Source organism: Arvicola amphibius, chromosome 5 (assembly GCF_903992535.2).
Source record: "Arvicola amphibius chromosome 5, mArvAmp1.2, whole genome shotgun sequence".
Lineage (NCBI taxonomy): Eukaryota > Metazoa > Chordata > Mammalia > Rodentia > Cricetidae > Arvicola > Arvicola amphibius.
This window is the reverse complement of record NC_052051.1, coordinates 6,361,747-6,379,276: the sequence shown is the minus strand read 5'-3', so window position 1 is coordinate 6,379,276 and position 17,530 is coordinate 6,361,747. Positions and strand designations below refer to the sequence as shown.

Here is a 17,530-nt window from a genome sequence, read left to right as displayed (position 1 = left end):
TCCCAGGACTTAGGGGGCAGAGGCTGGCAGATCTACATGAGTTCCAGGCCAGCCAAGGGCACACAGGGAGACCTTGTCTCAAACAAACAAAAATACCAGGAGTGTTAAAAACAATAAAAACACTGAGGACATTCCGAATTGGGTAGAGTGCCTAACACACACAGTGCCTGCACAAGCTGGCTGTGGTGGAGCACACCTATAATCCCAGCACCGAAGAGGTAGAGGCTGGAGGGTCACAAGTTCAAGGTCACCCTTGGCACGTAGGGAGTTCCACCTTCCTTCCTACCACCAGCACTACTCTGCTTCCTCAAGGGCAGGGTGCTTGTCAGTCTTGGGTCTCTCTGTATTAGTTCGCTACTTACTCCTGAACCTGGACAATGCACCCCATGACGGGAAACTGAGTGAACCCGCTCATTATTTTGTACCTAATCTGTAGACTTCACTTGATCTCAGAACTTTGCTGCAAACTGCATCCTTTGAGTTACGTAACTTCAGAAGCCACAAAATCAGATGTGTAACTATGGTTAGACACCTAAGTGTGACTCCCCCACCTTGAAAAGCCCATACCCAAGTCCTGGGTGTTTGGTATTGTCCCTTTCTATTTTGTGTATGTATATGCATATGTATTTATGCATGTTAGAAAAACATGATCTACCACTGAGATATATCCACAGTCTTTAAATTTTTTTCGAGATAAGGTCTCACTCTGTAGCCTAGGCTGGTCCTAGTACATGCCATGGAGGCTCAGGCTAGCCTTGAACTCAACTCACAAGGTTGAAGGCACAGACATAAGGCATCATTCTGGGCCTATAACCACCTAGGATGCCAGGAACAGCAGAGCCCCAGCTGGCAGAACACTCCCCAATGAGGGCGAAAGCACAGAAGAAAAGGTTCTTCTGGAACTACCTGTTCACCTCATGCAGTGGGACTTCGGACTGGCCAATAGAAATCAAGGGGACCACACTTGCCCAGGATGGCTTATACGTGCCTTTTGCCCCTGTTGTTCCTCTAGACCTACAGCTTATGCCAGCACCCCGCATACAGGCTGGGTTGTCGCTGAACCCCTTATTTGTCCTCTACCCAATATGACCAACCTGAATATATCCCTTCCTCTGCCTTTACCTTCCCTAATCTTTCAGGGGAACAATGGGATGGGTGGCTACGCTTAGCTTGTTGGTGACGCTGGAGCCCCAGACTTTGCCCTTAAAAACCTGGATACAGGATGAAGAGATGGTTCAGTGACTAAGAAGGCTTGCTGTTCTGTGAGTGGACGCTGGCGTGGTTCCCGGCACCCCAGCAGCTCAAAACTATCCGGAACTCCAGTCCAGAGAGATCCAGCACTTTTTCTGGCCTCCACGGGCACCTGTACTCACGTGGTGCACAAGCACACATGCAGACCCACATAGGTCTTTTAAAAAAGTCTGGACTTAAAATACATGAAAGCTAGGTGAAGTGACAGATTCCGCCCATCTCCTCTTTAGTCTTACAGCAAAGCTCGCCCTGGTCTGCAAAACGCTCAGGGTCCAGGGGTGCAGACCTGGGAGCCAACACTGAAGGCGTTGTTTGGCGCTCCCGCCTCACCTAGCGCGTCCCAGCTGCCGGGAGCCGCTGGGAAGACGAAAGGCCCGCCCACGGCCGGAAGTGGGCGCATTCCCTAGGACGCGCCGGCGTACGGCCCTGAAGCCGAGTGGATGCGTGCAGTGGCCCCGCCCCCGTTGCGGCACGACTACTTTATGCGTCATCGAGGAGCGCCGGAAGTGTCTACGGTTTCGGCAGAGACCCCGGAAGCGGCGGTCTCTTGTTTTGTTTTTTGCTGAGGCTCTGACTCCGGCCTTAGGATGGGTTGCGACGGAGGAACAATCCCCAAGAGGCATGAGCTGGTGAAGGGGCCGAAGAAGGTCGAGAAGGTAAGCGGGGACCGCTGGCGGCGAGGCTCGGGATAAAGTGTCCTCCGGCGCCAAAGGAGGGTTTGCTGTTTGCAGTCACTGGACAGTACGATTGGACAGAGGAATCCTCCCAAAGACTCGGTGTTGATGAATTGTAAACATTAACGCTCAAAAGGACAGAGGCTGGAGAGCTAGTGAGTAGCCCATCCAGTTAGCGGCGATCGCATTGACAGTTGCTCGTGTGGTTTTGTTTTGTTTTCGAGTGAGGGTCTCACTAGGTGGCCCTGGCTGTCTGGAACTCCTGCCTCTGCCAGTTGAGTGCTGCAATTAAAGGCGTGGGCCACCATGCCTGACACTGTGGATTTTAAAAAATACCTTTATTTTTAGTTATGTTTGTGTGTGGACACGTGAGCGCGGTACCCAAGGAGGCCAGAAGACGGAATCAGACCTCTTAGAGCTGGAGTTACAAGTTTTTGTGAGCCATCAGACTTGGCTGTTAGGAACCAAACTCAGGTCCTTTAAAAGAACAGTACAAAGGCTTAACCACTGAGCTTGTCTCTCCAGCCTGAGCATCGTGTGTATTAAAGAAGTCTTCCCGGGCCAGGCGGTGGTGGCTCACGCCTTTAATCCCAGCACTTGGGAGGCAGAGGCAGGCCAATATATATGTGAGTTCGAGGTCTACAGCGTGAGTTCCAGGACAGGCACCAAAGCTACACAGAGAAACCCTGTCTTGAAAAACTAAAATAAATAAATAAAAACAACAACAACAAAAAAGGTCTTCCCGGACCATTCCCTTATTTTGTAAGGTCAAACCCTGTATTAAACTGTTTCAGCACTGAGCACATCGAATTGGTGATTGACCCCGGTTGATTCCCCACCCAAACTCTCGCAGTTTCCGGCACAGTGAATATTTTTGAATTAATGAGTGAACACTCTTTAAACCTTACAAGACATTGAACAAACTGTATAGTTCTACACTAATGGCAAGGAAACTGAGTCCAGGAAAGTGAATTAATGCTACCAAAGTCATACAGCCTGTAGTTGTGAACCGTTATTCTCATCCAGTTAGGTGCACTTCAAAGCTGGGACTGGTGGTGACTGTGTAATATAAGGCATGGAAGGCCCTTGATAACAGTTTCCAACACAGAGAGAGTCATGTACATATACATGAGAGTCGTGTATATACATGTCCCATGTGAACGGGGGCCTTGCATGTCTTAGCCCTGTAGCCTCTATGATGCTTCTGTACATAATAGGCATCCACTGAGTGTGTTAAAAGTGAGGCTATAGTGCCCTTGGACCATGCCACCATGTCACATTCAAGTGTGCATTCAGTATTCATCCGTCTTTTGTTGTCTCGTGCCCAAGACTGATAAGGAGTAGTGTGATAAAAGTTGGCCAAAATAATAATAATAATAACAATAATGTCAGAGGGTAAAGAAAGGAAAGAATGGTCAGGAAGGGTGGTTTTTATTAACCCCATTCGTACAAGTACTTACTAAATGCTTGTTGTGTATGCTGCTGGTCCTGAGGGCAAAGCTTAGAATAGAGTGAACTGTCCCTTCTAGAACTTCTATTTCAAATGCCGATTATGAAGTAATAATATAGATGGGGGGGGATCTGCCCCTGCCTTGACACACAGCTCATATGTCCTATGGAAATATCACTTGTTCTAAGTGAGATGTGTGATGACTTTTTTTTTTAAAATTTGAAATAAGATCTCGCTATGTAGTCCTGGCTGGTCTGGAACTCTCTATGTAGATCAGACTGGCTTCACTAATAGAAATCCACCTGCCTCTGCCACAAATGCTAGGGTTAAAGGTGTGTATCATCACACCCAGTCCTGATGACTTGAACTCCTAGCTGGGAACTAGTCACCAGAATGACAAAATCATGCTTAGAAGCTTTACGCTTATTTTTCTCTTTTGATATTTGTTTATTATTTTACCTGTATACACATGAGTTTACGTGTACCACGTATGTGCAGAGACCCAAGGAGACCAGAAGAGGGAATTAGAGTCCCCTGAAACTAGAACTATTAGCTGCCTAACATGGTTATTGGGAACCAAAACTGGGTCTTCTGCAAGAGCAATAATGCTCTTAAACATTGAGTCATCTCTCCAGCCCTTTAACTTGGCACTTTTATACCCTTCCATATTCCAGGAGGAAATGTTGTGTGCTAACTTACTGTAAGATATATTAGCTGGAGCTAGGTCAGAGGGAGAGCCCCTCTTGGTATGTGCAAAGTGGTTCTGTTTTTTTATAATGCCTGCGCACACTGTTTAATGATGTGATATAAACCTGCTTTGTGTGTGTCAGGTGTTGGTGGATCTTTATTTAACAGAACATTAATTTAAAAGCTTTTTAAAATTTGTGTTACATGCCGCATATGAGGAGGTCAGAGAGCAACTTTTGGAAGCTGGTTCTCTTGTTCCACTGTGGGTTCCAGGGATCACATTGAACTTGGTTTTTTTTTGTCATTATTGTTGTTTGTTTGTTTGTTTTGGGTTTTTTCACCTCTGACACATCTCACCTGCCCTAATTTTTAAAAACTTTTCAAAGTCCAAACTTCATATATCACTTATTTATTTATTATTTTTATTATTAATGTATGTGTATATTAGGCAAATGTCTTGCCACCATCTGCATTCTCTACATGACGGCCATATGCATGTTTTCTTTTTGTAATTTTGTGGGGTTTTGGTTTGGAGGTTTTGTTGTTGTTTTTAATTTTCTCGAGACAGGGTCTCTCTGTGTAGCCTTGGATGTTCTGGAACTTGCTCTGTAGACCAGGCCAGCCTCAAACTTAGAGATCTGCCTGCCTCTGCCTTCCCAGTGCTGGGATTAAAGGTGTGCACCACCACTGCCCAGCTCTCTTTTTATGAGTGTGTGAGTGTGTATCTCACTCTGCTGTGTTCTTTTAGGAGCAGCATCTTGTTGGGTTATCCAGGCTGGCCTCACACTTTATCCCTTTGCCGCAGTCTCTCAAGTACTGGGATTATGGTCTCTACTGCTCCTGGGTGTGTCATTGTTCTTGATTTAAAGGTTAGAGCCATCACAGTGTATGTCTTAGTCACTTTCCTTTGCTGTGATAAACACCATGACCAAGGCAGCTTATAAAGTTTATTTTGTCTTATACTTCCTGAGGGAGGGTCCATGGCAGCCAGTGGCAGAGCAAGAAGCTGGTCACATCTTCATCCACACACAGGAAGCAGAAAGAGTGAACGAGAAGGGGGGCAAGGTTATAAACCCTGCAAGCCCACCTTCAGGACTATACTTCCTCCAGCAAGTCTACACCTCCAAGGTTTCATAACTCCTCAAACAGCACCACCCAGTGGGGACCAAGTGTTCATGTATATGAGCCTGTGTGATATAGGATTCCCTTCTGTATCCTGTGCATATGTTTTATTGCATTGGTTAATAAAAAAGCTGCTTTGTCCTATGGCAGGGCAGAGTAGAGCTAGGCAGGAAAAGTAAAGTGAATGCAGGGAGAAAAGGTGGAGTCAGGAAGGCACCACATAGCTGCCCAAGGAGAAGGACACTGGAACCTTACTGGTAAGCCGCAGTCTCTTGGTGATACATAGATTAATAGAAATGGGTTAATTTAAGATGTAAGAGTTAATAAGAAACCTGAGCTAACAGGCCAAACAGTGTTGTAATTAATATAGTTCCTGTGTGATTATTCAGGTCTAGGTGACCGGGAAACCAACATGCAGTCTCCGGTTACACCTGTGAGGGACATTTCTCATTCAAACCACCACCGTGTGTCATTAGATACATTTTACATGTGAAAGGACTGGAAAGACTGTGTGCTTCTTTCCTAGGTTGACAAAGATGCTGAGCTGGTGGCCCAGTGGAACTATTGTACTCTAAGTCAGGAAATCCTGAGGCGCCCAATTGTTGCCTGTGAACTTGGCAGGTATGGATTCTTTACTTAGTTAAGATGAATTGATTCTGTTGATTTTGATGAGAATGTTGAGGTTGATTGATGGACTAGGAACTCTCCAAAGCAGCTATGTGGGGAAGATGGCCTGCATCTGGACATAGCTCTGCACCTTCCTCTTCAACTTGGTTTACACTCAGGAGCCATAGTAACTGCTAAGATATAAACCTGAAGCAGCCATGACAGCCGTAGAGAGCAGCAGGGAGTCGGAGAACTGGAGAGGGCATGACCTGCCTGAAGGGGGTGGGGATGGGGCTGCTACTCACTTCTAGCCGGTTCTTATAACTCAAGAATGTGGGCCTGGTGGTCGTAAGTCTTCTGATATTTATTTTTGAAGAACAGGGAAAGTAAGGACTTTCACACTGATTCTTCCAAGTCTTGAAGTCCTTGTTTAGGTGTAGTTGAGCCTGGCAGTCTGCCTCCTTAACTTAAAGTTGCTGCTCAGTGTGCTCTGCTCTGCCGCAGTTGAAGTGGGATTACACCTGCTCAGTGTGCTCAGCTCTGCGGCAGTTGAAGTGGGGCTACACCTGCTCGGTGTGCTCTGTGGCAGTTGAAGTGGGGTTACACCTGCTTGGTGTGCTCTGCAGCAGTTGAAGCGGGGTTACACTTGTCTTTAGCAGCACAGGATGTTGTTAGCAATGTGGGTGACTTTAGTCATGTTGAGTTCTCCATTTGGTTATCTGAAATCACTGCTTTTGCATAAACTGATCCTTACTCTTGTAGACTGTATAACAAAGACGCTGTCATCGAGTTCCTGTTGGACAAATCTGCTGAAAAGGCTCTGGGGAAGGCAGCATCACACATTCGAAGCATCAAGGTAGGACAAGGGACATGGGAGAGTTCCAAGGGCCTCGGTGAGTGAGGTCACTATTATAGGATTTGTGTATGATAGAGATGGTTCAGTGCGGGGAAGCACTTGCCGCCTGCCTGATGGTGCAAACCTATAACGCGAGTTCCATCCCTGGGACCCACATGGTGGAAAGAGAGAAACAACCCGATATGTTGGTCTCTGACCTCCCCGGGTGTGCTGTAATGGGTGTGTTTAAGCACCTGTGTACACACACACTAAAGTAAACACATGAATAAGCACATAAAATTCTTTTTTAAAAACTGGATTTGGGACCTGAGAAGATTGATTAATTGATAAAAAGCTTGACAGGCAAGCATGAGGACTTAAGTTCAGATCTCCAGCACTCAGATAAAAAACGAGATTTGGCGACGTGTGCCAGTGATCTTGACACTGGGAGGCTCTCAGGCTCACTGGACAGTTGGTCTGGCTGTGTTGTCGAGGTCCAGGCTCACTTAGACTTTCTGAGAAAATAAGTTGGAGAGATAGAGGAAGATGCCTGAGCCGAGTGCAGTGGCTCATGCCAATAGGATATGCTGAAGAGGTGGAGGCAGGAGGATCACCAGGAAGACAGCTGACAGTGACCAGGCCAGAGCCTCACACACACATGCACATGAGCACATGCATGTGTATACACCACACACATAACAAATAAGCATGACAAGATTACATGCCTAATGATGAAATGGTCTCTGTCTCAGACTCATGCAGCTTACAATTCTTTTCTTTCTTGTGCTGCCAAAATGATGAGCATTCCTTAGAAGTCACTTCTCCCGGGCCTGGGTGGCCGTACAGCTGACCCGCAAGTGCACACTCCTCCTCCCGGGCCTGGGTGGCCGTACAGCTGACCCGCAGAGCCCTGTGGGTCAGGTGCACTGACTGAGTTCATCTCATCAGCATTATTCATGGTTCTCCACAGAATGTGACAGAACTCAGGCTTTCTGACAACCCTGCCTGGGAAGGGGATAAAGGAAACACCAAGGGTGACAAACACGATGACCTCCAGCGAGCACGGTTCATCTGCCCTGTGGTGGGCCTGGAGATGAATGGCCGGCACAGGTGAGTAGTGGTGGGATGGGTGAAGTGACCCCAGTCTCGTTGGGGTTTCTCTGTGCTCTCCTAGGGCTGGAGTAGGGCCTTGTGAGAAATAGTGCCCAGTCACGGTGGGCTTTTTCCCCAGCAGCCATCTCTGCACTCTGCCCACCCTGCTCAGCTCACTCAGAACTGTGACCCTGGTCAGCTCCATGGCCCTGTTCTATGCTGTGGCTCAGCTCTCTGGCCCTGCTCTGTGCTCTGATCGGGTGCTGCATGTCCATTGGTCTTAGTGCTGGCTCAAGCTGCTCTTCCTTGGTCTCTTTCCAGGTTTTGCTTTCTTCGATGCTGTGGCTGTGTGTTTTCTGAACGCGCCTTGAAAGAGATAAAAGCTGAAGTTTGCCACACGGTGAGTTCCCGCCATACTCCATTTGTTCCTTCTTGGCGGCTGAGGGAGTGGCTTCAGCGTGTCTCCTGCTGTCATTTCAGTCCTGAGATCTTTGTCAAAGCATCTAACATGTCTGAGTCTCCTCATCTTCCACGGCTCTTCACTGTTGCAGGTCTAGACTCACACATACTTCACACCCTGGCCTCTCTTCCAGGCCCAGTTCTTCTCCAGACTGCCCCTTGGCGGGCCATGTTCCGTCTCCGCCTCATGTGCTCTGCAGATCCTTCCTATCAGTCCTCGTCACTGAGTATCGTGTTACCCCTTGGTCTCATCATCACAGAATTGTGCATGTGTGTGTCAGTCTCCCAGCTAAACCGTGTGCTTTTGCGGGCAGGAGACAAGGTGTGCTGTCCCTTGATCTCCAAGCCATGTCACCAGTATGTGAGCACATAAGGAGTGTTCCTCCAGATCGTCCTTGCCCGTCCAAAGGAAAGTGTGATGACGTGGCACTTGCAGGTGGTACTGTCCCGAGCCTTGCCTTCTTTGGGTTCCTCTGGTGTTTATCTGCGTGACATTTAGTGTAATGTAGATAGAAGCCACACGTGACTCTCTTCAGTAAGTGTAGTGTGCTTAGGCCTGTCACGGATTGTGCCCTCTGTTGGTGGCTTTTCGTGAGCAATTGTCATGGTGGTTTCTGTCCTAGCCCTTTACTGGTGGGGTGTCCTGAGGAAAAGACCCACCAAAGTCCTGCTCCCGGGGATCCCTCTTCTGCCGGGAGACCATCACAGAAGGCTCCATAGTCAAAGGAGAGTGTTGACCTTAGCAGTAGGCAGTGGAGACGTCCTGAAGCTTTGAATTCAGCTAAAGGGCACAACGGCACTAGCAAAGCTTAGGCAGGGCATGCTCCACGAAAGAGCCTGAGTGGTTCCTCTTCAGCGTTCCTGAAGCTGATGGGTGACCAAGTCAGGAGTGCTGGACTGTGGCTGACTTGTCCATAGCATGTGCAAATGTCACATAGGGCTTCCCTTTTTAAAAGTGATGTCCTTAGGAGTTAACTGCCTAGTGTAGCTGGTGGCATGTGTGGGTCTCCTGTTGAGACCTGTATGGTTAACTGCCTAGTGTAGCTGGTGGCATGTGTGGGTCTCCTGTTGAGACCTGTATGGTTAACTGCCTAATGTAGCTGGTGGCATGTGTGGGTCTCCTGTTGAGACCTGTATGGTTAACTGCCTAGTGTAGCTGGTGGCATGTGTGGGTCTCCTGTTGAGGGTGGTGACACGGTTGCTGCCTGGGAAGTAAGATCCGAATGACCGAGTCTGGAGACAGTGCATCACATGCTTCTGGCTTGGACTTCAGCAGTGGGGCAGGGTACAGTTTAATCTGCAAGACTGTAGAAGTTAGAGCATCACAGGGCACTGGACAGGCCACAGCACGCGAGGCAGGAATCTCGTTTACCCCCTCCCATCCTTGTCTGTCTCACGCTGTTAGAAACTGCCTGCTGAGACCTAGCTCTTCATAAAGAATAGAAATTTACTTGACATTCTGGAGGCTGGGAAGTCCAAGCAAGGCGGTGCCAGTGTTCGGCAAGGGTACTGTATTCCATGGCTTAAAGTAGAGGCTGTTGACCTGGGTCTGTGTGTGACAGTGAGGGTCAGGGAGTAGACAGTCATCAGCAAGCTTGGGCTCAAATGTTGGTGAGCATCAGGTGTAAACAAAGCTCCCTTCCTACTGACAGGAGTCCTGTCTATGGAGCACCCTCCCCCTCAGTGCTTCTCAACCAGGTCCCCACCCCCTGCCCTCTGCTAGATCCTCTGTCTGAATTAAGTGTGGTTATGCTCCAGTGTGGTTATGCTCCAGTGTGGTTGTATTCCAATGTGGTTTTGCTCCAGTATGGCAAGAAAACCTGTCCTTTATAAGGACATCCTCGTGACATCAACATTGATTACCTCCTGGGGCTGTGTGATCCAGGCACCTGCCGCCAGGCCCTGCCTTCCAGCACTGCCACCCAGAAACTTTGAGGACACATCCCTGTGGTGTGTCAGTGTTGAGAGCCTGGCGTGGAGCAGTTTGGCCTGGGAAAACAGCATCTGTCCAAGCCCCAGATTTCAGTATTTAAAGTGAAGGGATCATAAGGACTTAGAGCCAAACATTCTAAACAAGAACATTTTAAGTAAGGCAATAAATAGAGTCAGGCGTTATCAGGGATCAAGCTCCAACTCCAAGGGTGAAGTTTCTGAATTTTGGTAAAGAGGACATTGGTAGAAGGTTTGGCTTACTGTGGAAACCATCCTTGGGTGCCAAGTGCCCAGCAGAGAATCCCGGCTAGACAGTTTCTTCCTTCCCATTCCATGACGTGATGGGAAGGAGAGAGAGCCTCTCTTGGGAAGTTTTGGTTTGGGGTTTTGTTGTTGTTGTTGTTTTTATTTTGGTGTTTTTGAGATGGGGTTTCTCTGTGTAACTTTTGAACCTGTCCTGGAACTCACTCTGTAGACCAGGCTGGCCTCAAACTTGGATAGATCCACTAGCCTCTGCCTCCCGAGTGCTGGGATTAAAGGCATGACCAACCACCACCCTGGTCTTAGGAAGTTTACAGGTCAGACCTGCAGATTGTACCTGGAGCAGCTCACATTCCACTGGCTAGAACCCAGTCACGTGACCACCTCTCAAGGAGCCTGGGAAAGGAGTCTGGCTGGGTGTGTAGGATGACTGGCCAGTGCTGGCCCTGTGCAGAGACGACACAACGTCTGCAGTGACGGGTGTCGTGATGAGGGAGGGGAGATGAAGCCACGGGGGTCGAGACAAAAAGATTGTCAGGTTTTAGGCACTGTCTGAAAGCTCTAAGTCACTAACCTAAGAGCAAGGATAAAGGCTTCTGTGGCAGGAGGGCAGCGTCATCCTGCTTGTCAGCCTGGGGCTGCCCTGAAATTTGTCCTTTTGTCTCCACAACTGGCTGTGACTCACACACACACACACACACACACACACACACACACACACACACACGGTACACACAGTAATAGTAAGCAGTTCAAATAGGCAGAGGCTCCAACTCACTTGGGTCACTCTCCGTACCATGGTGTGCACTTTGCTGTCAGAGAAGAGCACCCAGAGAGGTGAAGGTGCTGTGGTTTGGTTTCTCCAATAACCAGGTGACTGGCCAAAATACCAGGTGAATTCCTCTGTGTCTTGTAATAAGAAACATTGCCAAGAGGTCGAGGTCTTAACATTTTCAGTGCACAGTAGGGAAAATGTTCGCTGTAACAGCCTGCTTCAGTCTTACTTGTTTTGTTTAAGTTGACTTAGGGTCTGCATTAAGAGTTCTTCAGTCTGCTCGGCTTTCCAGGCCACACGACTGGATGTGACCGCACCTCTGTGTGGGAGAGCCTCGGGTGACAGAGGTCTTTATAGTGTGTGGTAGTTTCCTTTCTCGGGCTCCTACTTTAATTTAAAAAAAAAAAAAAGAAAAGAAAAGTATTTCCAGGCTGGAGAGAGGGCTCTGGTTGTTCGTGCAGAGGTCCTGAGTTCAATTCCCTGCACCGTATGGTGTCCAGCAACCGTTTGTAACTCCCATTCCAGGGGAGCCAACATGGACTGCTGACTGCTGTGGGCATGTGGTACACACGCATACCTGCAGGTGACACATACATACATGGACAGTAGTTGAATGTTGTCGGAATTCGGTCCGAGGGGCAATTGTATGGGGCGGGGTAATAAGGGAGGGAGCGCTGCGATTAAGTCGGGTTTATTAAACAGGTACAAAATATAGAGTACACTCACAATACAGAAGGAGGCTGCAACCTGCTGCTGCTGCTGCAGCTGCTAATCCTCCCATTTCCAAGGACAACTGGGGAGGTCTGGGGAAGGCTACCAAGCTGCAGCTGCCAGCACCAGCAAGCCCTCCACAGTCTTAAGAGCCCCATGACCCTTCCCCCTGGGTTTTTATCGGGTCACTATCTCCAGAGAAGACCATGCCCATTGGGCCAGGCCTCTTCGTACAATTGGCTGTCAGACCAAATTCCCACGACAGTTGAACTTGTCAGTCTTTATGTCACCGAGGACATTGTTAGGGAAAGAAAACATATAAAATCCCGTAACAGTGGCAATAGAAGAGCCGGGAACTTAGGAAGGAAGGACCTGCATCTGTGACTCAGGATGGCTAAGGCCATTCATGCCTTCAGCTAGTATACCCAGGGTGTTGCCACATGAATTAGCTGGCTTGAAAAACTAATTAAAAGTCAAGAGTGGCTCCTCCATCTCCTTCCACACTTCTGTGCAGCAGCCCCTGTGGTGGCAGCATTGGTCAGTGCCGTCGTGGGCCATCCATCACGGCAGGAAGAATGCGTAGATGGCCGGCCAAGACTACACAGTCTTCAGGCAGCCCTCTTAAGCTGTGTTTCCCTCTGTAGGATAATTCATTTTACCCAGAGAAGGAGTCCCCTAGATGTTTTTCTGGAATTTTCTAGAACAAAGTTGTACTATTCCTAGCAAACAGGGATAGCTCCAGAAAAGCATGGTTTTCTTCTGGGTGGGGCATTGCTCTGTATTCGTGCCTCTTACACAGCATCTCCAGGCCCTCAGAGCAAGACCTGAACTGGATTCATCAGGTAGAGAAATGCGGCCTTCAGCAGCTGCTCACTGGAGCGCTCAGCCTTCCAGGTGCTGATCTGTCCTCCCAGCCACAGCCTCGGTTATCTTCCTCATGTGATCTCTTCCTGGCCACAGTCAGTAGGGAAGTCTGGCCAGGAGCGTGTTTCTGCATCCGTTTTTAACTGATTGACATCCAGGAATGGAAACGGCGACACTGACAAAGTGTCCCTAGTGGTGGGGTTGACTGTTGAAGTGGCTTTCCTGGGGAAACTGCCAGTGTGACTCTGCGGGGACCTCGGCCTGCCGCAGGGCTTTGAGTCTGTGCCACCTCTCTAGGCATGCCACCACCAGTGGGTCTGTGGACGGCTCAAACTTGGCAAACAAAGCTGGTGACTGGACGAGCCAAGGCAGGTCTCCCAGGCCGTAGACACAGGTGTCTTGGGCATCATGGCCTACAGATAGAAACAGAAATTTAACTGCCCATTCCCCACCAGTTCAGTAGGGTACGAGTAAGTGGTGCACACTTCCTCAGGTGTCAGCTGGAAGGGCTCCTGGCACAGAGTTCAGAATAAGTAGCGTCCTGTAACTGTGGTGTCAGTCTCTGAGGTTGGATTTTGAATTTATAGTGAAGGGAATTCACCTTTGGGCTAGTATTTGGAGAACGTTCTAAATAGCAAGAGCCATGACAGCGCTGCTGCACCAGGCATGGAGACTCCTGCCTGTAAACCACACTTGGGAGGCTGAGGCATGAGGATTGCCGTGAGTTTGAGACAGACTTAGTACCAGGCCAGTCTGGGCCTGATGAGCCCTGGATCTAATTCCTATTTTAATTACTTACTCTTGGACAAAGCTTCACTCAGAAGAACCAATAGAGAGAGTTGATGATTCTCTATCCCAGACCTTTCTGATGAACTGCCCACAGCCAAGGAGATGCCTGAAAATTCATGGAATCAGAATCTGACAGCTGTGCAGAATGTAGCCACTTCTTCTATAATCACAGCACTTGGGGGGGGGGGGGGCTGAGGCAGGAGGATCATAGAGTTAAGGCCAGCCTTAGCTACATAGCAAAACCCTGTCTCAAAAGAAAGATGAACAAGGGTCTGGTGGTGTAGCTCAGTAAGGTGTGTGTGTGGGGGGGGAGGCTGTTGTAACTCACTGTAGCTCCCTATTGAATTACAATGTCTACCTTTAAAAAAAAGCAGCAGCCTTCTAACCAGGCATGTGCCTTTAATCCCAGAAGGTAGAGACAGGCAGATCTCTGAACTCCAGGCTAGCCTGGTCTATATAGTGAGTCTTTCTCCCCACCCCCCAGAAAAACAACCCTCTGAGCTAAACCTTTGCCCAGCCCCTGACCTGGCACTGTTAAGACAACTGTGTTTACTCACCCTTTAGCTACTTTGGCATCAGAGTTGACATCCACCCACCCCCATAACTTGTTTATTTTATGTCAGTCTTTTAGATAGTTGGGCATGGGGAGCCTGACTTACTCTGCACGTCTGATTTACTATCCTAATCCAGGGTCCACACTCAAGGGCAGTGTCAAGTGGGACGATGTCCTTGTGTGGTAGCTGGTACTGTGCTTAGGAAGCTGCTTGTGGACAAATGGCAGCCCCCAAAAGCGGTGCTGTGCCATACTACAGCTCTCTCTGTAGTCAGCCTGTGTGGCCTGCAACTTGTACCCCAACATGAGTGCACCTCTACACTTTTGAACTCTGCAGAGCACTGACCCTCTTCCCTCATTAGCATAGTGCAGTGAAGTGATGATTCCCCCAAAGCTGTCCGGACTCCTCCAAAGTGAGCTGGGGTGACAGAGGACTAGACCTTATCCTTCAAGAGCGCCACAGCTTCCTATGCGCTGTTTGTCCAGACTGGCTTGCTGTCAGCCAGGGCCCTGCAGACATTTCATAACTGGGCCCACAACTGCCCCTTTCCCTCTGTGACTCAAACCTCTGGGATTCCAGAGAAGTGGAGAATTTGTGGTTCCTGAGAGAGAATCCACCAGAGCAAACCAGAAAGGCACTCCGGCAGCAAGAACTCCCTGAGCTGCTTGGGTGCCCTGTGCACTGCATGAACCAGACATGGTGGCTGGCGCACATCTTTAATGCGAGCACTCTGCACACAGAGACAGGCTGCTGTTGATTCTTTACCTGTACACCCCTTGTGACCGTCTCCTTCCTCCATTCTCCATTTAGTGGCTTGGATGTTTCCTTCCCAGCCAGCATCTGATGTGGCACCTGGAGCATCTGAGGGGTTGGGGGACAAAATCAGGATACACTGTGGTGTGCAGTTCCGGCTGCTGGGATGCAAGCTTTGATAAAGTCTCTCAAAACTCACTGGATGTGTGTAAAGGGTCCTGAGGACCATGCTGTGGCCCTGGGCTGCGTTTCCCTTTAACAGCCTTGGTAGGTGATGTGAGAACAGGACTTACAGTAGGTATGGGAAACCACATAATGGTCCAAGACCATTTCTGCAGAGTCCCTGTTTGCAAGAGTGTTATCTATCGATGGACATAGGCAGCCATTCTTGAAGCAGCACTCTTCGAAGGAACCAGCCGGCCTTTCTCTAGGATGACTTAATAAACCCACTTAAAGGATGGCACCAGAGTTCCCTCAGAAGTGGTGGGGTTGCCACAGACATTTTTTTATATTTGGGCTTTATGTTTTGTCTTGTCTTTTTCTTTTTCTGTTTTCTAATCAAGAACTCATTCTATAGCCCAGGGTATATTCCCAGAACTGTGACTGACAGATGTGAGCCCTTAGCACAATGCCAGGCTATAGTAACTATCTAGTAACTTTACCAAGTGGATAAAAAAAAGTGCAGATTTTTTTCCAAACATTATGCCCAGGATTTCCAAAAGGTTCTATTGGAGGAGACACAGAATGAGCTTAAGATGTTCATGTTGGGTGGGAACATGACAAGATTGTCTCCCTACCTCCACACCCCTAGAACCAGAGGCCACCCAGGTTCTCCAGTTGGAAGGCCTTGTGAGATGCAGGCCCTGTACAAAGCCACAGCAGGGCAGCAGGAAAAAACCCACCCCTGACAGTTACTTCCCAGAGCGGCACCCACACTGCGGAGTGATCCTACCTTTCAGTTGGCTCAGGGTCGCCCAGTAGTGCATCTCCGGGCTCTGGACGTCTTTGGACCACTGCAGCATGCGTTTTGCACGGGGGTCAGTCAGGATGAACCCTACAAACTTTCTTGTAAGTGCGAAGTAAGCACTTCCAGAGTAAACCGTCAGGTTATGGGGTGGTTTTTGTTTGAGCCTTGTCTTTGGGGATGTGTGGGCATTTTCTTTGGGGTGAGGCTCAGGGGGGCTCTGGACTGGCTTTGGATTGGTATTTGGAAGTGGGATCACCCTGGGAGTGATGTTTTTACCCTTCCACTTGGTTCTTATGTAGCTTATGATTTCTTTGTTGGTTTTGATTGGGAATTCCTGTCCATAGAGATTCATAACATAATGCCAGTCGAATGTGGAGTGGACAAGGTCTCTCATGCAGTTAATCTCTGCCTGCAGCCTCTTAGGGCCGTCATGAGCCGCCTGCTGTGTCTTTGATGAAATGAAGACATTTTCAAAGCAGTTCACAAAGGATTGCATGGCACTCTTGACCTTCTTTGGGGCCTTTTCATCAATGTGGACACAATAGACATTCTGAGGTGCATAAATTGCTCTGAGAAGCCGCACAAACATGGCCAGCTCCTTATGAACACTTATAATATACGCCAAAGAGAAGTTCTTTTCTTCTGCAGACAGGGGTCTCGTTATGAAATGCAGCCCCCAGGCCATCCTGGAACAGTTTCCTGGTGTGCGGAAATGAGCAAGTATTTCAGAATTGTGAGGGGGTTTGCAGAATTGTGCGATTTGGGGGGCTGCCTTTTTCCCTTCAAATAAAGCTGAGCACAGTTCATCTGGATAGAAGCCACATTCCACCACAGCCAAGTGGGCGGGCTCCTCCTCAGCCTCCTCGGGACCTGGGCTCCCGAAGTAAAGGAAGATGAAGGTGCAGATCACTCCACATGCCACAAGTCCAGCCTTTGTGGTTCGGAACTGGCTCATGCTTTGAGCTCAGTGCCTTCTCACCACCATAGCTTGAAATGGTTCCTCTCAGTGTCCTAAAAGAGCAATGGAGAGCATTTAGAGAGTCAGGTAACCTCCCCCCAACTCAATATTCTTAAGAATATCACTTGGGGTGTGGATGCAGCTCAGCTTGGAGAGTGTCCGCCTGGCATGCCTGAGGCCCTGGGCTCCATCCCCAGCCCTGCGTGAACCAGGTGTGTTGCACTGCTGTTACCTCTGCCCTGGGAGACGGGGATGGAAGAGCAGAAGTTCAAGGTCATCCTTGGCCACACAGCAAGTTCAGATTTGATCAGTGGATGGCTAGATGGGTAGATGGACAGATGGGAAAATGCCATCTGAACAGATATTGGTTTGTTGGATTCTTTCTGTCTTTTGGGGAGGGGAGTTGTTGTGTTATACAAGCTGACCTTGAACTCATGGATTTGAGCAGTCTTCCTGTCTCAGGCTCCCAAGTTGCCGACCTGCAGGTGCATGCAGCACTCCTGAGTGTGTAATCTGATAGTCTTTTTCTGGGTGTACACTCTGAAACTATCACCACATCAGGGCAGCTTCCATCCCTAAGTGTCCTTATGCCCCCCGGAAAGCCATCTGTCTTTCTACCCCATCTTTCAGCAGCCATTTATGTCTTTCTGTGTCCCTAGATTCTATAATGTGATATAGGTGGGATCATACACAAGATTCGTGGCTTTTCTGAGTTAGGATAATGATTCTGAGAGTCAGCCTCCTATTGGAGTTTCCACTAGTTCCTTTGCACTGCTGAGTGTGGTTGTGC

General features: G+C 48.8%; 2 protein-coding genes across 2 annotated transcripts in view; one reads left to right on the top strand and one right to left on the bottom strand.

Annotated features, from left to right (window-relative positions):
- Positions 1-1,751: 1,751 nt before the first annotated feature.
- The window catches only part of Rtf2 (replication termination factor 2), a 28,923-nt gene continuing 13,144 nt past the window's right edge, over positions 1,752-17,530 (top strand). Inside the window, exons 1-5 of the mRNA XM_038331864.1 lie at positions 1,752-1,907; positions 5,711-5,805; positions 6,553-6,646; positions 7,596-7,735; positions 8,039-8,117. Coding sequence (XP_038187792.1) covers positions 1,839-1,907; positions 5,711-5,805; positions 6,553-6,646; positions 7,596-7,735; positions 8,039-8,117 — 477 coding nt within the window. The 5' untranslated portion in view covers positions 1,752-1,838. The remainder of the gene's footprint in view (positions 1,908-5,710; positions 5,806-6,552; positions 6,647-7,595; positions 7,736-8,038; positions 8,118-17,530) is intronic.
- Positions 12,909-16,737, bottom strand: LOC119815634 (beta-1,3-galactosyl-O-glycosyl-glycoprotein beta-1,6-N-acetylglucosaminyltransferase 7-like). Its single transcript, XM_038331863.1, has 3 exons — positions 15,768-16,737; positions 14,828-14,923; positions 12,909-13,132 (listed from the first exon to the last, which is right to left on the bottom strand). The coding sequence occupies exons 1-3, from the start codon at positions 16,735-16,737 to the stop codon at positions 12,909-12,911; spliced, it is 1,290 nt and encodes a 429-aa protein (XP_038187791.1).